Source organism: Apis florea, unplaced genomic scaffold (genome assembly GCF_048593485.1).
Source record: "Apis florea isolate Af1SG1 unplaced genomic scaffold, ASM4859348v1 contig_3081_pilon, whole genome shotgun sequence".
NCBI lineage: Eukaryota > Metazoa > Arthropoda > Insecta > Hymenoptera > Apidae > Apis > Apis florea.
The window spans coordinates 310,638-335,561 of record NW_028256703.1 but is presented as its reverse complement, the minus strand read 5'-3'; the positions used below and the strand labels follow the sequence as shown (position 1 = coordinate 335,561).

The window sequence follows — 24,924 nt, the reverse complement described above, 5'->3', positions numbered from 1 at the left end:
GTAGCTTGTTGGCACATCTTTTCGTCGAAATCTCCATTTGATCGAGACTTTTCGAGACTCTACGTTTCTCGAGACGAAATTTTCCACGATTTTCCAATAATTTTTCGTTCGTTTTCCCGTGCAAATGCAAAACAAAGACGACAAAGGGAAGAATCGTTATCACTGTATCTTGAAGTTGCTTAAAAAACGAAACGAATCATTCTCATCTCATTCCTCGCGAATTGTAACGATCGAAATAGTACTTTCATAAGAGTTCAATCCATCATCCATTGTCAAGAGATTTCTACCTTTTGTTTCGACTTCGACTCGTTTTAATACCCTTCCAAACAAGTTGCACATTGTTACTAAAAAAATTGTTGCTCGCTTTACAATTGGTGAGTAATTATTTTTATTCTTAGAAATTTAAAAAAAAAAAAAAAGAAAAACAATAGCTTCGCTGTGTATAACATTGTCTTCGCTCATTCTTTCATCGTCAGACTTTCATGATAATTTTTAGCTGTTTCACTCATTGTTAATGTTTTTTTTTAATTATCGTTGTACTTAAATAGGTATCCTATCCGTAATCTTAAATGTATGACTGTGTTTCGTCTTTTCATCTTTCACTGTGTCATTCTGCTTTATATCAAATAAATACAACATACATACTTCTCCTTGTTAAATATATTATATAGTCTTCTTTCTTATTACTCGGATGGTAAAAAATTGTATAATACCTTTTTTATCGATCGATCACACTTAGCAAATTGTTTGAAAAAAAAAAAAAAACAATGGAACTGTTTTCTGTAGTGAAAGATTTAAAAGCTGTAAAAGTTGCCACTCTTATTTTAATCATTCCCATTTCTATTGCAGGAGAAGCTAATTTACTCGAAACAGTTGAACACTATACTTAACTCGATACTTAATTCAGTTATTGCAGTCTCAAACTGTACTGTTTCTTGAAAAAGAATCCACGTAGTTAACGGATCGTAACTGCCTTAATAATAATTAAATCGATAAATTTTTATACAGAGAAGCGAAAATAAGATAAAACAAACATTCCATTCAGCACATTTCAGTGTAAAATAGATATTTTGTTCAGAGGTAAATCCTTCGATTTATATCTTTTCATTATATTTTCCCAAACTTTTCCATCTTCTTGTATTTCATTGATAAATTCCTTCTCTCATTTAGCAAAGATCAATCATACGATACGAAAATTCTCAAATTTTAATGAAACTTGCCTATCCAAAAAACAATTTTATTCTTTTAGAAGATCATTTTAACGAAAATTTTCAATCCTAAAATTTTCTTTCGTTCTTTCTTTGGAACGTTTGGAAACACGCCAAGTTACATTAAAACGGAATTTTCCGATGGAATGAAGATGTTGTATGATGTTGTAAGATTATTAAAAGATTGAAAAAGAATCGCGAAGCTTGGGAGAATAAAAGAAAAAAATCTGAAAGACACATAGAAGTCGTTAATTCTTGGCGAGTGCCGTGAAATGGCGTCCAATTGTCGCGCATAAAATAAACTGATTGCTCTCAACGTTTACTATTTTACAATTCAACTCCTGTTGCCGCATCGCGAAACATTTCATCACGGAACATTAGCCAGCTTGGATGTTCTCACGCGTACAGATCATACTTCCATGACATTTCATAATCATCCGCTTTCGTCCTATATTATATCGAAGAGACGACGTTTTTACAGGCAAGCAAGTACGAATCACTAGTAATGGGAAAACTAGCAGATAGAAAAACGAAATTAAAGAAAAAAAAAAAAGAAAAAAGAAATTTAGCGATATTGATCTTGAAACTGGAAACCGTTTCGTAGATACTTTTTCTCGCAAAAAGTAAGAAAAGAAAGAAAAATTAAAATTAAAAAGAAATCAAATATATTTCCTGATCACGATCCTAGAGATTACCATTCCCTTCTTCACTCACGTGTAGCTTTTCCAAAAGAGAAGAAAAAAAAAAAAAAAAAAAAAAGAAAACTCCCGGTTTTAATCCCGGAAAGAAGTGACCATGTATCAAATTAAAAAAAAAAAAAAAAAAAAAAAAGAATTTAGCGAAAGAAATAAATAAAAATAAAAAAAAAAATAAAAAAATCCATGCAAATCTCGGTACCACGGTAACTGATTTTTAATTAATCGATTTGTTTTGTTCTGTTCCGGTCGACGTATTAGATGAGCCGACAAATGTGATGGTCAACATCTTTCTCCGCTCTATCAGCAAAATAAATGATTATAACATGGTGAGTGCAATCTAAGTCAATCATCTCAAACAAAAGGCCTATATATACCAATCTGTATATCCACACATTGTGTATCTATTAATATTTAACGTCACGTGTATATGATGCCGTAAGACTTGCACTTGTCTGTACTTGTATTTATATTACGTGTGATGTGTATATATATTTATATACGTATGCGGGGGTGCCGGTGCTTCGCAATAAATACATACATATATAAATATATACATGATGGATAAGCCGCGCTAACAGTTGGATGTGTGCTATCAGTCGCACCTCGTTGATTTTTCTCGATGTCGTTGACTGTCATGTTAATATTATATACATATATACATATATATATATATATATATTATATATAATATATTTAATACATATATACATATATACGTACGTATATACGTATATATTTGTATGATCGGCATTATATGGTATAATATATACGTATATCCATTTATATGTATATGTGCTTATATATTAGGATATTATCGAATTGATATTTCAACACGAAAGAGAGCGAGTCTATGATAAGATAAGTCGGAAATGTGGGTAAATATTTTTTCTTGGATAACTTGATTTCTCGAGGTGTCGATCTTTTTACATTTTTCCACGTACATTCTTTATTTTTTAAACATCGTGTAAAATCTGTATTAATACAATTTTCAAAAGAAAAAGAAGAAAGAAAGATTAAGATTGAAAGTATAAATCAAATATTATAACAAGTTCACAAGAAAAAAAATGAGTAGCGAAGTTTCGTAAGAAATAATGTTACGTAATGTCCATATTTTCGACTTATTTTTTAAGATAGATACGCCATCTTTTGCACTACCAGTTCGATGACATTCTATATATATATATATATTTTGATTGTTTCGGAACGTTCGATTTTTTAACTGTGCTGGTCGTTGCAACCAAGTCTATGCCTTATTGGAATCTTTTTGCTAGAGAACTAAAGAAAATAGAAGCGCGACGAAGATGATGAAAAACGAAGTGAAACGATGTGTATAGACTCGACCCGTGGATTGCTTTCTTGTTCAACGTTTCTCTTTTTAAACATTCCTTTCGATCATGCGTGCGAGCGATCGTGTCGAGCCTAATTGATTTCCTTCTTCTTCCCTCTTCTTTCTTTCTTTCTTTCTTTCTTTCATTCAGTTCTATCTCTCGTCACAATTTTATTTCTTTCTCGTCAGAGCCAGACCCCTTCCCAAAGTGTTATACAATTCGATCAAGATAATATTGGCCCAGAAAAACGATTGATACTTTTTATACGTAAAATGAAACCTTTCTTCAACGACAAAGTCTTTTGCTCGACTGATTGCAAAATCTGAATTTACTTTAGAAACAGGTGTGTTTTCATCAGGTTTATCTTTGTCGACTCGAATTACTTGCATTATTGATTACACAAAGCAAGACACTTTTTTTCCGTTTCCAATAATATCTATTTGAAACGTATAATTTATTTTTAGGAACACCACCTCTTAATGGGCTGCGATATTATCTTAACCCTTCGGTTTAACCCATAAGAAAATTCAAGTTCAACTCAAAGCCTCCAATTTCCTTCGTTCTCTGAATATTTTTAAACTTTTGAAAGAACATCGAGCATTTCTTTCATTTTATTTTAAGAAATGCTCGTTCAATTCCTCTTTTCACACTCGTAAGAAAATACGATCCTTCGTACGCAGGCAGTCGAAGTCGAAAGTCGAAAGTCGGAAGGCTCCTCTAATCACCCTTCTTGTACTGCCACGTTCTATTCTTCTATTCTTTTCTTTTCTTTCTTTTCTATCTTAATTTCTCCTTTTCTGTGTGATTACTAGAGCCTGGACAGAGCAATCGTTACGGAACACTTGGAATCGGCGATATCATGATCCGCATCTTGCGTCATTTTGCCCATCTCAACCCTTGCCACCAACTCTCGTTATCAGAGCCAGTTCCAAATCGAAACTTTGTGTAATCTTTAATCCATCTCGTGGGTAATTGGACGAAAATAAAACAAACTGAAAGCAAAAGTTTCGAACGATCGTCTTATTCCAGCTCTAGTGATGTGTTCGCGTATATGTATATGTATATCCATATATATATATATATATAAGATGATACAATTGTTTCTCGTCGTGCGTTTCGTTGCTTTTGCATTGCGGTTTACATTGATGTATTAATTAATTATGGAGAAAGAAATTGGAAAGAAATTGAAAGACAGTAAGATGATTAGGAGGATTGATAACCAATAGTCACGTGATATCGAGGTTTCTCACTCATTTACCACTTACTCGTTGCTACTCGTAAAATTCAACTATTTCGACTCGACGTTAGAAATAGATGATATCAGCTTGATTCGTTGCCAAGAGAAAACATAATTGAGGGGAATAATTCTCGTAATGAAAATTGGAAAGCGTACAAAAGATTGCATGAGGTTCGAAAGAACTGTGACGATTCAGGAATTTTGTTCGTTTCTCTTCTTTTGCAAAATCGAATGTTCGTGAATTTTTATTTTTCTCTCACTGAATTCTTTTTATGCTTAGAAACTTTATTTTCGCTTTGCACGTATCGGAATATATATTTCATAAATTTTGTTTTACATTCCTGTGAACAATTTTTTTATATACACCTTTTTTTCTTCTTCTTCTTCTATTTCTTCCTCTTTCTCTCCGCTCGTGGAAATTGCTTACAAAAATAGCCAACGTTCTTTCCGTACACGTTTCAACGCTTTTACCACCGATATTCGATACACCTGTACCTTCCTGTACATTCTTCGAATTTGCGCCGCATCACGTTTCTCATATTTCGCTCCAATGTTTATCGCAAATATAAATAAACGGGAAATCTTAACCCGATACAATGCGCAACCTCGGAACCAACCAACCAACACGCACACCGACGCTTCTACACGCCTCTAATATACGCGAGCAAGAGTATAAAAAAAAAAAACGTGCAAAGATTTAATGACTTTCGACTCCGAAGAGATAACATCTTCGAGCCTGCAAACTGTTCTTTAAACGTCGCAAACACGCGGTTGAGTCTAAAAAAAAAAAAAAAAAAGAAGTGACGATAAAACGAATGATAAAAATCGACTTCATCATGCAAGTAGCAAGGATGGTCTTTTTTTCCTTTTTTTTTTTTTTTCTCAAAACCTTGATTCGATCTTCTTTCGGCCTCGAGCTTCACTAATCGTCGTAGAGCATGATGATGTGGAACGATGATACGGCAATCACAGGCCGTATTATTGATATTACGTAGGAGTTCAGATGTGAAAAAGTTTATTGTAAATTGATTACGTCACGGATCGTGCATTCTTGCTCTCCAACTTTTTTTTTCTTTTCCTTTCTTTTTTTAAATTTATGAAACTGCATGTCATTATTCCATTACGTTACGACAATGATGAAGAGTTTGAAAGCATCCGTATTGGTTTTTTTTTTTTTTTTTTCTTCGTTTTAAATATGAATTACGCGATGGCGAACGAGTTGATATTAAATGTTGAACGTGTGATTACACGAGTTTTTGTTATTTGATTATCTCTCTACCAAATTGGAAATTGTATTATTAGATTTTTTTGTTAATTTTTATTTTGAAAAAAATGTTGAATGGATTATTCTAATCGCATTCTCTTCTGTATATATATATATATATTTTTCTCTTGTATTGTATTTTGCTCTATCAGATGATTCTATAAATATTTTTTTAGCTACGTTTACTTTCATAAATTTATTATTCACTTTGAAAATGTGTAATGGATATCAAGAAAAGGTTAGATTAAATTGTGCTGTTAATTAAATTTATCATTCTGTATGAAATACAGAATGAAATTGGTAATTGGTAATTGCTATTGAAAAAATAATTAATTTATCTTTTCTTCACGTATATCTTTTAAGGATCTTACTGCTTTCAAATTTTTTGTTAATGGTATATGCACACCTTCATTTTTAAATATTAGAACGCTTGATTTGTTAAAAAAAAAAAAAATCACGATGAAAACTTTGATGATTAAATTCGATTTTTCACACGAAAAAATTAGATTAAAAAATAACGTCAAGAAATTGGCGATAAAAAATCATCGTATCGTATTTCCCATAAATGTTCTAATATTTATAAGCAGGAGTGTATATCTCAAAAAGTAATCCCCTTCCTTTTCCTTATTCATTCGATCTCTCTCTCTTTTTTTTTTTTTTTACGCCCAAATCATCCATCTTTTCTCACCTGTCTCTCTTCTACATCTATCTATCTCTATTCCACCGTCGTCCATACATCATCAGATCATATAAATCGCAAGGAGGTCGACGAGAAAGCTTCGTCCTCGAGGGTTTCGAATCGAATTTCATCGTTCCATCGATCAGTTCGATAATAGGTGCTCATATCTGATAGAAAATCACGAACGTCACGTCAGAATCCTCAAAGTGGCATAATAATCGATAATCGATCGCGCTGTATCTCGAGAGAAGACGTACGTCAAAATCTGATCCACGTTAACATCACTCGTTACAAGAACAATTTTCTAAAAATCTAATCTGAAGTATGAAATTAGGAAATCAGGTATCTCGATTGTGCTCCCAATTTTCCTAAAAATCCCCCAAATCTCGACATGGCGTGAGAATCAGTTTTCAACGCAAAAATTCTATAAATCTTCTCGAACGAGTCGTTATATGTTGTTGTTCCTCTTCTTCGGTGGAGGGAAAAATGGAAAGAAAGAATTTCATTCGAAGGAAAATATTGCTTTAGCTCGTCGCTAATAAAGGCTTGATTTGTGTATTATGTATAGAAAAAAAAAAAAAATCACTTTTTCCATGCAGGAACATTTCGTATGGTTTAAAAGGACGACACGGTATGTACTCGTTCGTTTCAAGTGAGACGATCTTCTCTTAATTTTCTTTGTTTCATCTTTTCTCTTTTCTTCTTCTTTTTTTTTTTTTTTTATTTTATTTTATTCTTTCTTTTTATTATTTCTTTATACTTTCTCTGTCACAAATATGTATATATATACATGTAACATTATTTAATAAGAGATTACGAAAAATGTCTTCCAATCTATGATGGAGAAATCATATGAAGTATGTAGGGATGTATCGGTTCGAGATGTGTGTTAGGCAATATTTGCAATATTCACTATCGCTTGAAATCGTTTAATACAATTCTTTCAAACAAACAATCACGATCGATCGAAGCAATGATGACTTTAAAATAATTTTTCTTTTTTTTTTTTTTTTACATTTTTAAACCAATCTATTGGCTTATAAAATTAATTATAAATATAATTAATGATTAAGATATTCTTTTTCACTAAAAATATCGGATTCTTTGGAACACAGAGATTATATTAGTTATCGATCATGCGTTACTTTAGATCTGGATGCCTTCGATGGAATCGAAATAATATTTTTTTCAAGCGATTTACAAATCATTTAGGGGAACAATCTGTAACATAAATCTGACGCATAAGAGGGTAACTAACGTTGAATTATTCATAAGAAAATTTAATCACCACTCGATTATGCTCGATATACTTAAATAACAGATAAAGAATTATTTCATAAATTTCACAAATATAATTAATACGGTAAATTTCACAAAAAAAAAAAAAATGTTATCATGATATAAGAAGAATGAATTTAATTGTCGAGGGACAAGAGAATCGAGAAAGAATTCGAGGAGAATTCTCTTTCATTCCGGTGAAAATACGAGCCTTACGATAGAGACGGATTATTAGCTGACTCGTACTACTTGCGTGTAATGTATTCATGAAAGTGAAAGTGAATGAACTGAATGAACTCTTATTAAGATATATCACTTTCGTAACGTCAGATCGATCAAAAGATGTTGAATAATTAAGTATCGGGAACAAAGAACTGTATCGTACTCCCTGTTTACCTTTCACACACGTGCACATAAACACGTATACATAACAGGTAGGTGCATAGAGACTCTGAGCTCCGGCGATAGAAATCGCGGATCGATCGATCGTAAACGAGAGAGAAGGTGTTGGAGTTTTTCGAATAAATTGTACGAAGATTGTATTTTTTGTTACAAATTTTTAAACGCAAAAAATTTTTTATCCTTCGAAAGAAAAAAATTAAAATATAACCATTCTTCACTTGACTATTGGTTATCAATATATATTTGTTTAATACATCCGATAAATTAATTTTGATTTTTATTCGATATACGTAGGATATGTTATAAACGAATCGAACAAATTGTGTTGAACAATTTCTTGAGAAAAAATAATTTGATATTGTTATCTCTTTAAAACGGTTTTTCTCGAAATAAAACGAATCCAATGTACGTGTAATTTTAATTGTTTGTAGTATTTTGACGTAGGTATATGAAGAGATGATTATTTTTCAAATTTCTTTTTTTTTTTTGCCACAGTGTTTCTTCGAATCACTGTGTGCGTTTCCCACACATAATTCCAAGCCATATTTGCAAATCTGTCGACACACGTAGGAACATGCAAATACCGAAGTTCGAATGATCGCGCTGCTAAGAGAATAGGCGAAACAAAATAAGAGAATACAAGATAAAAATACAGCGATTTTGGAGGCTTTTTGAATCCTCCTTTTGCGACATGTTGCTCAATTTTCAGAAACCATTCTCGTGGATAATGGTAAGTGTTCGCAACCAGAAATTAATCGTCGAGAGAGAAAAAAAAAAGAAAGAAAGGTGCGAAAGAACGGAAAATAAAATAGAACCGAATAATAGAATCAAATAAACGAGCGAGCAAAGTCGATAAAATACGAATATTATAAAAAAAAAAAAAAAAAGAAGGAAGAGAATTTAAAACGAATTAGAAAAAAACGAAACAAGAATTTAAATTTTAATTTCCACTCCTCTGTACGCTGCCAAGAATCGAGGAAAAGTAACGAGACGTTCGAACCCAAAAAAAAAAAAAAAAAAAAAAAAAGAAAAAGAAAAAAACCAAAGAATGACGAAAAAGAAAAAATTTTGGATTAACCCCCCCTTCCAAGCAATAAACAAAAGTTAAAAAGACAAAAAAAAAATAAATAAATAAATAAGACAGGATGCCGTCAACAGGGACAGATCCAGCCAGGATAAAATGAAACTGTGAGCCAACATGCATGCGTTGTCCACTTGCAATGTACATACATATATGCATACATCTTTCTATATATTTATATATATCATCGATAATTTTCACACACATACATAGCAATATTATATAGAGTAGAGTTAAGATTGTTATCTAGCTGGTATCCAATGCTAGTTCACTGGTAGTTTGCTTCGATGTTGCTTCGATTGCATGCCTTTTACATTTCGCTTCGACGCGGTGTATACAACAACTATACCTGAACATCATTGTTTGCTTGTTCGTCCACACCTCTTCCTCTCCTTCCTTGGTCCACGACCCCCTTCCCCTCTACCCCTTACCCTATTTTTTTTCTCGGCAACGAGACTTTTCATTCCAGCAAGATATCCACCAGCGGCCTTGATTCTTTAACGCTTCGTGGTCAAAAAAAAGAAGAAGGAGGAGGTGAGGGTGAAAAAAGGGAGGGGGTGGAGAGAGAAAGAGAGAGAGAGAAGAAAAAATTTACCACGACCTTTCGTCGTCGGAGCAGAAGTGCTCTTTGCCGTTGAAACGACCTCTAAAACCGTCCAGGGTTAATCTTTTTTCTTGTTCCGGCTTTTTTTTTTTTTTTCTTTCTTTTCTCTCCACCCCTTCTTCCACTTCCTCCTTTCTCTCTCTCTCTCTCTCTCTCTCTCTCTCTCTCTCTCTTTCTCTCTGTTCTCAGTCTCAGAACATCTTTCGCGGATTTCTTATCGTTCTATCAGCGAGGGACTGTCTGTTTAAAGTTGGATGTGTCCTTTGAAAGGATGAAATGAAAGAAAAAAAAAAAAATGTGGAAAGTGAATTGGCTTTAGGGGAGAATTTTGAATTTTATTGAATTTATTCGTAATCGATGGATTGTTATTTTTTTTTTTTTTTTTCCTCTTCTTCACGAAGCGTTGAAGACACTCGAACCGAGGTATCTTAGCGCATACTTCCGTTCGATTTCGGGCTGATATAAAGTACAATCGAGTAGGTAGGATGTTCGAGGCATCGTTATTATTATTATTATTATTATTATTATTATTATTACTATTATTATTATCATCGAAGACACGATATCTTTGGTTACTTTGTTTCATTAGGAATATTTTTTTTCTCCCCCTCCCCCTTCCTCTATTTTCCTTTTATTCGATTCTGTAATTTTCTTATTATTCTTATCGCGTTCCTTGGGATTGATCGAATATATATATATATATATATTGCGATCGATTTTGCGATGGAACGTGAATCATTTTAATATCCTGATACATTTGTAATACATTTGTGGAAACGCTTTGCTCGATCATTATTTTTCGAGGAGAAAGACGTTTCAGAAAGTCAGTCGGTGACTTTAAGATGCTGATGTTACGCAATTACTGACCTCGTTCACGTTTATTGATGCGGCTTACTGTTCTCTCGTTCGTCTTCTTGCGTTTCGTCTTTGAAATTTCTCGACGTTTCTATTCATCTTTATCGTGGCAATGTGTTAGACGTGTAATACTCGAAGAGAAATTTATCTCGGTGTTTGCAAGAATTTATCAGATTAAGTGAGTCTTCTCTTTTTCTTTTTCTTTTTTTTTTTTTTTTTTCAAATAAATTCTATTCTTCTTTTCGAAATATAGTTTATACATGTAAGTGTGCTCGGTTGAAGAAGAAAAGTTCAATGATTATTTGGAATAAATGATCAATTTTGAAATTAGTAGTAAATGTGATATTAAATATTTTTCCCTGTTTATTTTTCGTAAACGTTAACCAGGTCGATAAAATAATTTTTATGTAACCAATTGGTACAACAATGAATAAAATCAAATTGATTTTTTCCAAATTATTAAAATTATATATTATTAAAGTTACTCTGTGTTTACATTTTTTAAATTCCACAAATTTATTACATATAATATACGAAGTTAATTACGCATAATAAATTTTAATTTTTACAGCTATATGTTATTTTAATTAATTTCTCTTCCTTGTTGATTTCTGTAGATTGATTTCACGATTAGAAAGAGGCATAGAAATTTCACACTGGACATTTAAAAGAATAACAATTGAAATATGTGGATGAAAAGAAATAGTTAAATATTAAAATTTATTTAAGTTTATTATTTCGAATAAACGATCCCCCAATAAACGAAATATTTCTTCTTTTCAATTGTGTCTGTTCTGAAATTTCTTTTGCAATTGCCTTATTTCTTTTATTTAATTCACTTTAATTCCATTATATAGAAATTTCGAACGATCATTTCGAGCATAATTTATTTGCTATTTCACTTCGGTGAGATCAAGCTTCACTCGATTAAATCATTCTTATTTTTTCTTCTCTGCAGGAATATTCTGTACAGTTAACATTCCGGGAACAATGGCTGGATGAACGATTACGATTTAATGATTTTGGAGGTATATAGAACTTGAATTTGTTTCTTCCGTTTTATCGTTTTTCTTCTCTAACATGTGATGTAAAATTGTATTTACAGGTCGTCTAAAGTATTTAACATTAACGGATGCGAGTCGTGTTTGGATGCCAGATCTGTTCTTTTCGAATGAGAAAGAAGGACATTTTCACAACATTATTATGCCGAACGTGTACATTCGTATTTTTCCCAATGGTTCCGTTCTATACAGTATACGGTAATAATAATAATAATAATAATAATAATAGTCGATATATATTTCACAAGATAATAATAAATATTCCCTTTGAATAATTTAAAATTGTATTTCAGAATATCCTTAACATTATCATGCCCGATGAATTTAAAATTGTACCCCTTGGATCGACAAGTTTGCTCATTGCGTATGGCAAGTTGTAAGTACTATATTTGTCACGTGTTTAATAAAAAATATATATCTAAATATCAAATTTGTAATGTATGATATGATAGAAAGAGAAAATTGGTTTTATTCTTTTTATTAAATTCTATTTTTTGAAAAAAAAAAAAATGTTCGCCATCACTAATATGGGGATGTAATTTTTTTAGATGGTTGGACAACCGATGATTTGGTTTTCTTATGGAAGGAAGGAGATCCTGTCCAAGTTGTTAAAAACCTACACCTGCCTCGGTTCACGTTGGAGAAATTTTTTACCGATTATTGTAACAGCAAGACGAACACTGGTCCGTAAATTGTCCATTTTTATTTTACTTTACTGCCTATTAAATTATTATATGAAACTAATGAAAGATTCAATCAATTTGCAGGAGAGTACAGCTGCTTGAAAGTTGACTTGCTCTTCAAGAGAGAATTCAGTTACTATCTTATTCAAATCTACATTCCCTGCTGCATGCTCGTCATTGTATCCTGGGTATCGTTCTGGCTCGATCAAAGTGCTGTACCAGCTCGAGTTTCACTAGGTAACCTTCAAGTGGACATAAATGTTTCAATTCAAAAGGAGAATCAAATTTTTCCAAAACGAAGCTAAAATGAAAATTTATATTATAAATCTATTTATTCTTCTTACTTTATTCTGCATACATTGATGATTTCAAGATAAATTGAACTAACTTCATAATAGAAGTTATTTAATTTATTTTGATTAATTACTCTTATTTTTAGGTGTGACCACCTTGTTGACGATGGCTACACAAACGTCAGGAATAAATGCCTCACTGCCACCAGTCTCTTATACAAAGGCTATCGATATTTGGACAGGCGTATGCTTGACCTTTGTATTCGGCGCTCTCCTCGAATTTGCTCTAGTAAATTATGCGTCGCGGAGCGACATGCACAGCGATAACATAGAGAAAAAATATCCACCGTCTGAAACGGAACAATCCACATCGATGGATCTACCCTCTGATCAAGTCGAACCAGATAATTCGTCAAATTTCGCTATGGTCAGTATAATACAAGAATATTATAAGCTATTCGAGCCCTAAGTGCTTCTTTATACTTTCTTTTTCTTTTCCTTCCCTTCTTTTCTAAAAAAAAAGAAAAAGAAAGAAAGAAAGAAAGAAAGAAAGAAAGAAATAATGGTGTTTATTGTTCCCATTGTCTTAAGTGTATAGAATGGAATTGTCTTCCTTTTTTTATTCCTTAGTGAATCTTATATTATTAATGTTTGATATATATATATATATAAAATCCTGAATATTAGCACATATTGATTCACATATTGATAATATAATTCTGATACTTATTTCGTGTTAAGAATAATTGATAATCTAATTCATTAAATATTTTTTCTATTTACTTTTTTATGTTAGAAATACGTTATTTTTTTTACTTTTTTTTTTTTTAATTATATATTTTCATTATATTATATTTTTTTCTCAAATATTTTATTTATAATAATAAATTTTGTTTCTTTTGTTTTTTACTATTTATTATTGTGTATTAGAATCCTTTTAGATTTTCTTTCATTTCCTATGAATTTCTTTATCTTTATTCTATCTTTTTTAAATGTACGATTTTCTATAGCATAATAAAATCGTAAAATAAGAAAAAAGATAGCAACATTCCTTCTGGCAACATTCATCTTTGGTCAATGATAAAATGCTGCATTTCGAATATTGTATACAACGGTAAAACGACAATTAGAAATATGAGCTTAATTTCTTCTCTTAAGCTTCTTTTAATTTTTTTTATAGTAATCATTCTATGCTTTAGTTATTTGCATATGAAATATTTCATACGCATAGAGCATTAATCATAAGATGTTATATCCTTTATTATTTTTCTTTTTCTTTTTTTTTTTTTCTTAACGATATACTTGCCTGAAGTGTATAACATTGAAAAATTCTGAATCTAGCTGTCACAACGTACATTCATTCTATTATTTTATTTTTATTATTATAAACCGCTAGACCGGATATGATGGACCACTTCAACATTCTCTACAGGTAAATAATTCATTTAAAAAGTCTAGCATTTTATATCTCTAACTTGATTTTTTGACATTCATACAGTAATGTGACTTTCAGCATTTGAATAATTTGATCATTCTAGAGATATACATGCTATAATAGTTTAATGGTAATGAACATTATATTTTTACACGATGCTTGCTACATTGTATAGGTAGAAAAAAGATATCATTACATTTTATGATAGCTCTTTCATATTCATACTAGAATGATACTTTTTCTACGGTCATAATAAGAAAATAAATATAATATTTATCCAATGATAGTTCATTCAAGTCAATGAAGAATATACGACGAATATACGACAAACTTTTATTAAATTTTTACACAATTTGTTCACATATTCATATACGAGTTAAATTTTTCAATTATCGTTAATCAAAGTTGGATGTGTTTTTAAACCATTTTGATATCGTTGGAACATTATGTGATATGCATGTTTATGCAATTTTAGATCATTCGATAAGAAACAGATCCATAGAAAAAAATATTTTCAATTTAAATTGTTCTCCTAATGTCTCCAATATTTTTTGTCGTGAAATATTCCATAAAAAAAAAAAAAAGTGAGAATATAATGCATGTACATAGAAGAGAGAAATATACAGAAAAATGTGCCAACACTTTTATTACAAACTTGCATCACAATTAGCTTTACGTGTTAAATGTTACATCCATTTCCCTTTATAATCAAACTTGGGAATAAATTTCCTCAAAATATCGATCTTTCCTTTTAAAACGTCTTATTATAGAGAATAATATTTTACAAAATACATCTTGCGAATGTATCTTATTTTCCTATTCTCGTATATACAGTGACCTGTTGACTCGTCGTCACTCACCATAAAATTGTCAGAAACCAGAGTAATTTTACAAACGTTTCAAATCAAAGTAGAACTTGATATTCCTTTTTTACGTATCTTCCAATTTGAACGAAAACATAACACACGTAAATAAAAGTAGCCTCAAAATCGCTTAAAGTAAAAATAGTATCGTTCGCTTAGCAAAGTTAACTCGTCACTGTAAAAAAAAAAAGAAAAGGTAATAATTCATTCGTTCTTCCTATATCTTGGGGGAGGGAGAGAGGGAGGGAGAAAAAAGGAAAGAGTAAAAAAGAAAATCGCCGATAGTTTACGAAAAAGAAGAAGGAGAAAAGACGAGTAATGGCCGGACATCGTGGTAATTTTTTCAGAAACCTCTGGTCCGACAACCGGAGGATACCATGTCGGTGGATAGGATGCAGCACTGCGAATTACATATGCAACCACGAAAAAAAAACTGCTGCAGGTCGTGGCTGTCCAAGTTCCCGACGAGGTCCAAGCGCATCGACGTCATCTCACGGATCTTCTTCCCCATCGTATTCGCTTTCTTCAATCTCGCGTACTGGTCCACGTACCTGTTTCGGGAGGAAGAGCAGAACGAGTGAACGTCGACGAGGAAGCGCTGGGATCAAGGAACGTGGCTCGCGGCCATTCCCGTCATTCTCACACCACAACCACAACAAGCACAACAACCGCCAAACCTCATCATCGTTCGCGCCCACGCCACCAACATCATCACCAGCCCACGTATCACAGTTGTCGCCTCCATCATCAACACTATCAACACGGTAGCCTGCAACAGTCGCAGCAACAGCCGCCGCCACCGCCTCCCGCCCCATCGGGCGTTCAACACCAATCGTTACCATCATCCCACCACCACCACCACCACCACCACCACCACCACCAGCACCAGAGGCACAAACACCATCCGCGTTATCACATACATCAGGCGCAGCAACCGAGATCACCCTCGTTCTCGTCGTTGCACAACGCGGAAGGTGGCAGCGGTCGATGCTCGCCAAGGGGTTCGCGGCACTCGTGCAAAAGCCCTGCGAGATCCTCACCCTCGCCCTCGCCCTCGCCCTCCCCCTCGCCAACCACGTCTCGCAGGGCTACGCCCTCCCCGCCCGCGGCGACTGTTCGCACGACCCCACCTCAAGACATACGCCGTTTTCAACCGTTTCCGCTTCCTCGTACCGAGAGGTGTTGTTGGGGTCTTTTACCGCGGCGTTGGTTCACGTGTCGAGCGAAAGGTACCGCCGGGATCGACTTCGTCTCGCGTATCGCTTTCCCTCTCATGTTTATCTTGTTCAATTTGGGATACTGGTCCACCTATCTGTTCGCGGGTGACGAGGGTCTTCGTATGCAAAAGTAAGACTTTTTGCGTGTCGAGATCGTCCACGGATCCCGCCCTACCCCATCGGATCAAGAAGAAACAGGGAGAGGGGGATGTCGGTAAGGTTGTTGTATACAACACGCGAGGCGATGTCAGTCCACGTCGAGTGAATTTAATGTTACGAACTCTGTCTGTCCGTCTGTTGAGCCGTCTCCACAGGATCGTGTTCGCGTCGCGACGATTTTTTTTTTTTTTTTTTCTATGGCGTGTATGTATCATCTTTGTCACGAATTTATTCGTCGATATTCGTGAAGGGACGACGAAAGAGCGTGGCGTGAAAGAGCGTAATAACAGACGTTCCCTCGTCGATAATATCCGGTTGCATTTATTGTGTCGATATTTCGCAGGGAAACACGTTCGTTGGGAGCGGCTCGTACGCTTGTGTTTGAAACAGGAGGGGGGGGGGGTGAGGAGAGGAGAGGAGAGGAGAGGGAAGGAAAGAATGGGATATAAAATCGAGAACAACAAAGTGTACTTGGACAGAAGAATTTTTCAATAATCCGTGCCTGAAGTTCGATGACCACATAAAAGACCAAGGAAAGCGCAACGAAATAACAACGCTCGGTACGGTAGGAAGTAGTCGACGAAATATATTATATAAATATAAATGAATATATATATATAATATATATATACATAATAAAAACCAACGGGGAAAAAAAAAAAAAAAAAAAAAAAAACGAAAATGGTATAAAGATTTAAGCTCTCTCTCTTATGCGACCGTATATATATATATATTATTATTATTATTATTATTATTATTATTGTTATTATTATTGTTATTATTATTATTATTATTATTATTATTATTATTATTATTACTACTACACACATACACACACCTCTGTAACATATTCGGAAGACCGCGTGCCACAGGATGCAAAACCAAATGTAGTGTGGGCCCTGTATAGCCACGGCCTGTTGAACGAACTACATGCGAATGAATAAATTTATAAATAATATAACGTAATTATTAATTGACAAGTAAATCGTTAATGCAACAATGATTCCTGTGTATAAAAAAGAAAAAAAAAAAAAAAAGAAAAAAAAAATCCTCAGTCTAAACGGAATTAAACGAATCAGTGTTAATCATTATTATTTAAATCCGATGATTAACATTGAGTCGAGGTGAATCAAAAGAAAAAAGGAGGAGAAAGGGATGAAGAAGAAGAAGAAGAAGAAGAAGAAGAAGAATGATTGAAAGAATGATGAAAAAAGAAAAAAAATGAAAAAAAAAAAAATATATATATATATATAAAAAAGAGAAAAGTAATATTCTCGAGGAGACAATTAGCTGATATTAAGAGAATAATAAAAAAAAAAAAAAGTCGCATTATCATGAGAGATTATTACATTTTAGATATTAATTATCGAGGCGATCGAGGCGGTAGTATCACACATGATAAAAAAAAAAAAAAAACTCTCTCTCTCTCTATTTCACACATATACCTACATGTACACGTACACGCATATACACACACGCATACACACACGTACACGTTCACATACACACAGACGTTGCTCTCCTTTGGACTTTTTCGAGATCACGGGATCTCTAAAGTATTGCTCATTGACCAGTCGAGACTGAGGATATTGTTCAATGTGAAATATATAGGTGGAAAGAAAAAATCGTAAAAAGAAAAAAAATTGCAAAAAAAAAATGAAAAAAAAAAAATATATATATATATATAGATATAGATAGATATATATATATATATATATATATGAAAATGGACTGAACCGGGGGTGGATCGCGATCCATCACGGGACATGGAGGCGTAGAAATTTTGTTTTCGAGCAAGCGTGTTGCGAAATGTGCGTCGGAGGTATCCTTCGAGAGGAAAGGATTTTAAAAAAAGGAAAAAAAAAAAAAAAGAAAATAGAGGAAAAAAAAAAAAGAAAAAAAAAAGAGCGTTGCAAGTAATAACGAAAGAAAAGGAAGGGGGGAGGGGGAAAGAAAGGGGAGATGAGATTGAAATGATTTTAGTTTTTTGCGTGCAAACTTTATTTCAATCGTATCGTTTACCCGTCACACGCGTTAACGAGAATATTTCTTCCATCGAGCGGGAATTTCAATACGATACAGGATGTTTCAAAGAAAGAGTCTAAATAAAGAAATATTAATCAATTTTATCAAAAATTCTTTCGCGAATGATTAACGAGGTAATGAGATTTCCAAAAGAGATTACATTTCCAAGTAAGTTAAAAATGATTTTTTTCCTTTGATAAATTGTTTTGAAGATTAATTAAAATTAAAAACTTACGTATTTAATTTTATCCAAATGTTAACTTTTTAAATCTTAAAAAAAAATTGGATCTTCGATATCATATATAAAATAAATAAAATACAAAAAATTCGATTGAATTCATTGAAAAAAATTGGCTTTTGCGAGCTAAATTTCACCAATGTACCGTAAACTCAAAAAATTTTAGACCTTTCTTTACATTCTGTATAGTATTTATAGTAGAATTAAGTGTACCGTCGTATTTCGTTTCATTTGTTGCATGCGACGAATTCGTATCTCTAAGACGCAATAGATTTCCTTTCGACAAAAGAATTATAGAGGATGAAAGTTATCAAGCGAATCCTTTCTGGCGTTTTCCTTTTTTATTGTTCGTTTCTTCGACCTGTATCTTCGCCATTATCGATTCGTCGCCGAGTATAGTTCGATGCTTCGATCGTTAAAAAAAAAAAAAAAAAAAAATTTAGATCAGAGGAACGATATATAGACGAGGATAAAAATAACACCGATATTTAAAAAGAAAAAGAATAAAAAAGAAAAAAAAAAAAGAAAAAAGCGAAAGGAACGACTTAAAAAGACGTTAAAAAAAACACAGCGTACAGATGTCACGCGGAAAAAAGAAGAGAAAGAAGAAGAAAGAACAAAGGGTGAAGAAAAAGAAGGCAAGAGTGTTGTGCTAATTTTATCGTCGTTTCACGCTGTCCTTCCGTTTTGCTCATTCTCCGTTGATTTGTCCGTTTAATCATAGCACAATGTCGGATCAGTATAACGTCCTGCTCAATAACGACTGACATAAAAAAAAAAAAAAAAAAAACCAATTATGATGAATTAATTGTATATAAGTATTCTTATCGTGAATAACGAGGTGTAACGCGCTGAATGAATTCCCGAATTTTAAACTGAAATTTCGATTTTATCGAATACACCGTGCGAGACGTGACCGCAGATATAAATAATTGAATAAAAGAAAAAGAAGAAGAAGAAATAAAGAAAAAAAAAAAAATAATAAGAACAATGATATTAAAACCTGATCGTAAGGTAAAAATTACTTTATCGTCGAATGTTCTCTCCGGACAGTGATAATAAAATAGGGAGAACAAAAAGAATAAAGATAAAAAAGAAGAAGAAAACAAGATGAAAAACGATATGTGTGGACACGATTCGTCTCGAATTTGAAAAAAAAAGAAAAAAAAAAATCGTCGATCACTGTCTAAATGATTGATGAATGGATGAGAACGAATCGTCGGACTGGTCACAAAATAAATAATACGGTAAATTGTAATCCGCGACTAACGCGTATCACGTACATTCTTTGTAATTCAAACCAGGCAATCACGTTCACGTTTTATATTATCGGTACGACGAGTACGCCCATTAATATCGGACTGCACATCGTTTCAGGCGTTTCAATATCGTCGAAAAAAAAAAAAAATAAAAAACAGAAAAGTATAAAAAAAAAAAAATTAATACACACACGGAAACGATTGAGGGAGCGACAACGGTGTGAAATTCTGAAAAAGAAATTAATGCGTGTTTCTTCTTTTTTAATAATTTTGCATCGAGTCGTGTTTCGTAAAAAAAAAAAAGTGAAAAAAAAAAAGAAATTCAAAGAGTCGCAAATAAGAAACGCCTGGCACGATGTCGATCTTAAATCGTTGTCACCTTTCAAAATTGTAGCAAAGCGAAAAAGGAGAATCGATGAATCGAAGATGACGTTTTTTCGTTTCGATTCGGGATTTTGTTTGGAGAAAAAGATCGAGCGATCATCAACGTATTTATTTTTCACGATATTATATCAAAAAAAAGAAAAAAAAAAAAAAAAAAAAAGAGAAAGAAATCGAATCGCGATTTTGAAGTGTAATATATACATAAATAATAATTTGGGGCAGAGACGAAGAATTTTTAAATTTTTCTTCTCTTTAGTTTTTAATATTTTCTGTGTTTTCTTGCCGTTTGCCAATAGTTGAAGGCAAGAGAAAAAGTACAATGAAAATGAAGATAATTTAGAATTAGTTGAAATTGTAAGATGGTAATTTAAATGAAGAAATACTTCGATAATATTGAAATTTGCCAGACAGCTATTGGCGGTAATTTGACACAGTAAATTCGCCCTCCTATATATATATATATAAATCGATATTCTTCGTCATAGTAACTAATTGCAGTTTAAGTTAAAGTTACAAAATTTAAATTAAAGTTTAATCTTTAAATATTTTAGTTTGTTAGAATTACAGTTAAAATATTTATTATCGTTAAATATAATATTAACACTTCTTTATTTGTTATTTAAATCTATTAAAGCGTTATATTAGTTTTAGGAGTGGAATAATGCAGTGAATGAAAAAATATTGAAACAAGATTGATATTAATCCTTTCGTTACATAAAAGCACATATACGTTTCTCATAATATAACAAAGTGATTTTTATTTTTTTTTTTTTATTTTGTTACTGGCAAAAATTATTTAAAAATTACGTAGATGTTTACATAATAAAATAACTGGAAATCAAAAATTGGCTTTCAGTTTCGGAAGAGTATCGTAACGAAAGGGTTAAAAAATAAAGTGAAAAATTTCTATTTTATAATTTTTACACAAGCCAGGCATGAATCATTGAACGAACCGAATTGTTTCTGTATCCTTAAACTATGTATACGAAATATAAATACTTAATGTAATATATACAAATTTCGTTTATAAAATATCCAGTGTTAATTGGCAACGATTGTGTGAGTATACTTTTCGTACCTACATTGTATATTGATAAATTAATTAATCACGTGAATTATATCGCATAGTAGTAATACAAATGAAATATTACAGTCGCGGATTATTTTTCAAATAAAATATTCGAAACTAATAGATTGCCGAATAATTAAAAAAATTCAAATTGATAGAAATGAGGAAATTGCATTGAAATTATGAATCAACTTATAATTTATCATATTATAACGTATATAATTTAAGAAATAAGAAAAAAATGGATATAAACCAGTGGATAAATTTAATGATTTGAGACATTTTTTAATTTTTATTTAAATTATATTTAGCACAAATTCTCTCTCTCCTCTTAATATAGGAATGTTATTATTATTAATTGTTATTAACGTTTTATCTTTTTTAGAAGTAATTATTATTTATTAATAAGTGTTATTTTATATTTATAATATTTTAATATTCCATTTATTCTCTTTGTTAATTATATTTCTATGAAGAGAGAGAATATTTGTAAAAGATCGTACAAAATATATAAATATCATGGGGGAATTTCAATAAAATAAATTAAATTGGATTTAAACCGATTTTATTTAAAAAAATAAAATATGTACATGAAAATATATATATATATTATATATATAAAAAAAAATCTGCCCTTTGACTTCAAAATCGCAATATTATCGGAAAGATAAAGTATTTTAAATTCCAAAATACACACCTAAGAATCTAATTTTTATTGTTTTAGTGCGTTTACTATGTAATATTATTATAAGTACAAAAAAACGTTTCTCTATGTAGTTTAAGATATGTAATAAGTTGAAACAAGAAAGGAATATATCTATCAGAGAATCACGAGTGTTGATTTTTTAAAAACAAAAAAAAAGTACAGTAAAGTGAAATCGAGTGAATAGTTGATTTATGTTATTATTCAAGCGACTCCTTAATACATAATGCACCATTTGATGTATATTTGATGAATAAGAGATTCTTGAATCAAAAAAAAAAAAAAAAGAAAAAGAAAAAAATTGCAAATTTTTATGTTTCTATATACACCACCTTATATATTTATTATTAATTAAGTTATTCATGTATATATATATTCTTTTATCTATTCTTTAAAACATATACAAAGTATTAATATATATAAAACTTTGGAAAATCTATTTTAGAAAAAAAATCAAAAATTGAAAACAAAACAAACAAAAATATAAGTTCATATTATTTTTTCTTATTAAATTATAAATAAATTAAATTTTTACTAAATACATTGAAACGAATATAAATAAAAAATACAAAACAAAAAGAAAAATAGTAATATAAAAACTGCAATGTTAAAATTCCAGAGTGCCGCAAATAAAACACAAAAAGAAGAAACTAAATAGTGGAAGAAAGATAGAAATAGGATAAGACTGGTATCGCCATCTTTTAATCGACAAAGGCATGTTTCTAAAAATATACTATTAATTATTAGTTAATAATTTATAATATATTAACTATAATATAGTATATAGTTTATATAAATTTAACTATATAATAATACTATTATAATATAAAAATTATTTCATAATACCTTATCTCATAATAATGAAAATTATTATTAATATTGTTACTATTATACTATTATATAATTTTATTTTCAACAAAGATTATATATTACCGTCAATTTATTATCTATATATTATATAATGATTGTTACGATGCGTAACAATTTTTTTTAATCATTCTTTATATATTTTATGTTAATATTTATTCCTTAACTTAAAGCTTAGCTCACAGTTTCTAATGACACGCATGCGTACATTAGTTATATTAGTGCAGTTTAAAAAGATGAGATTATATTCATTACAAACGTGTTATTTGCAGAAGTTACTTGGAAAAAGCAACAAACAAAAGAAAAGTGGAAAATATTTATATAATTTTTTAATTATTTAGTGTTAATTTTAATTTTAATTTACTTAAAAAATGGATGATGAAGCTGAAACATATAAATTATGGCGAATAAGGAAGACGGTAATGCAATTATGTCATGATCGAGGTTATTTAGTTACACAAGATGAATTGGATCAAACTCTGGAACAATTTAAAGAACAATTTGGAGATAAACCAAGTGAAAAAAGACCGGCACGTAGTGATCTTATAGTTTTAGTTGCTCATAATGATGACCCAACAGATCAATTGTTTGTATTTTTTCCTGATGAACCAAAAATCGGTATCAAAACCATTAAAACTTATTGTCAACGTATGCAAGAAGAGAAAATTCATAGGTAATTTGTCATAATACATGAATGTTTATTTTTAATAATATAATAATTTAAGAATTATTAATGAAAACTTGGTAACTTCGAGTTTTTATTTTGTTTCTTTATAGAGCTATTATTGTTGTACAGCAAGGGATGACACCATCTGCAAAACAATCATTGGTGGATATGGCACCAAAATATATATTAGAACAATTTTTAGAATCTGAATTACTTATTAATATTACAGAGCATGAATTAGTACCTGAGCATATTGTACTTACACCAGATGAGAAAGAGGAATTACTTACTAGATATAAATTAAAAGAGAATCAATTAATGCGGATACAAGCTGGTGATCCAGTGGCACGTTATTTTGGTTTAAAACGTGGACAAGTTGTAAAAATTATTAGGCCCTCTGAAACTGCTGGTAGATATATTTCTTATAGACTTGTGTGTTAATATTTTCATATTAATATAATTTATTTCTGATGTTGTATTATTTTATAAATAAAGATTAGATCGTATAATTTTTATAATTATTATATAAAATAAAGAAACTATTAAAAACTATTTCATGAAATATTAAGAAAAAAATAAATCATTTTTCACATAATATTTTATTATATTTGCATTTTATAACTACATAATAATTAAGTATCAACTTATACATTAGGCAGTTAATAATCATTAATATTATATTTGCAATAATACATTTCTTTATAATATTTTAATTAGTTTATTAAACATAAAAAGATGTAAGCAGTGTAATTTGATTACACCTTTAACAATATAACAAATAAAATAAAGATTGGTAAAACAAAATTTTGTTCAAACATATATATTTTATTACATTTTCATTATTATACATTTTTTGGTCCAAATGCATCATGATATATTGTTGTCTTATGACAACTCAATTCCAAATTTATTTAAGCAATTGTATACATATAAAAGTAAAAGTAATATTTATAACAACTATATTTTTTATATTGCTGTAATTATTACTGTTTCAACATTTAATATAAATGATTTAATATAGAATATTAAAAAACAAATATCATATACAGAAAACAAACATACAAACATAAAAAAAGTAATCAAAAACTTATTATACAATGAAAAAGAAAATAAATTGACTTCTATAAAAAATATTCAATACAATAATAATTTTCTTTTAAGTACTAGGCAAGAAAATCTATATGCTATTTATAATATAAAGTACTAATTTTTCAGAATCAAAATTTGATAAGATTCAATTATTCTATATTTATACTCTTAATAACATTAACATTAACACAAAGAATAAAACATATAATCTTATGTTTTAAAAATTTTAAATTAAATAATTAAATGTCATATTTTTTTTAAAATGTAAACTTTATATA

The 24,924-nt window shown here is 30.8% G+C and overlaps 2 protein-coding genes across 12 annotated transcripts in view; both read left to right on the top strand.

Annotated features, from left to right (window-relative positions):
• Nucleotides 1–15,875, top strand: part of GluClalpha (glycine receptor alpha 1) — a 33,291-nt gene extending 17,416 nt beyond the window's left edge. For 4 of the 11 annotated variants that reach the window (XM_086908671.1, XM_086908672.1, XM_086908680.1 and 1 more), the window contains 8 exons: nt 11,593–11,662; nt 11,740–11,893; nt 11,989–12,071; nt 12,244–12,378; nt 12,463–12,615; nt 12,818–13,098; nt 14,068–14,103; nt 15,317–15,693. In XM_086908671.1, coding sequence (XP_086764797.1) covers nt 11,593–11,662; nt 11,740–11,893; nt 11,989–12,071; nt 12,244–12,378; nt 12,463–12,615; nt 12,818–13,098; nt 14,068–14,103; nt 15,317–15,550 — 1,146 coding nt within the window. In that variant the 3' untranslated portion in view covers nt 15,551–15,693. Of the gene's footprint in view, nt 1–2,164; nt 2,233–11,592; nt 11,663–11,739; nt 11,894–11,988; nt 12,072–12,243; nt 12,379–12,462; nt 12,616–12,817; nt 13,099–14,067; nt 14,104–15,316 lie in introns of all 11 variants that reach the window. The other 7 variants (XM_086908673.1, XM_086908677.1, XM_086908678.1 and 4 more) reach the window with 4 other exon arrangements.
• A 6,767-nt stretch (nt 15,876–22,642) lies between these two features.
• Nucleotides 22,643–24,361, top strand: Rpb5 (DNA-directed RNA polymerases I, II, and III subunit Rpb5). The gene is made up of 2 exons (XM_003690057.4): nt 22,643–23,563; nt 23,668–24,361. Exons 1-2 carry the CDS (start codon nt 23,262–23,264, stop codon nt 23,996–23,998), a joined length of 633 nt encoding a protein of 210 aa, XP_003690105.1. The 5' UTR covers nt 22,643–23,261; the 3' UTR covers nt 23,999–24,361.
• Nucleotides 24,362–24,924: the final 563 nt, after the last annotated feature.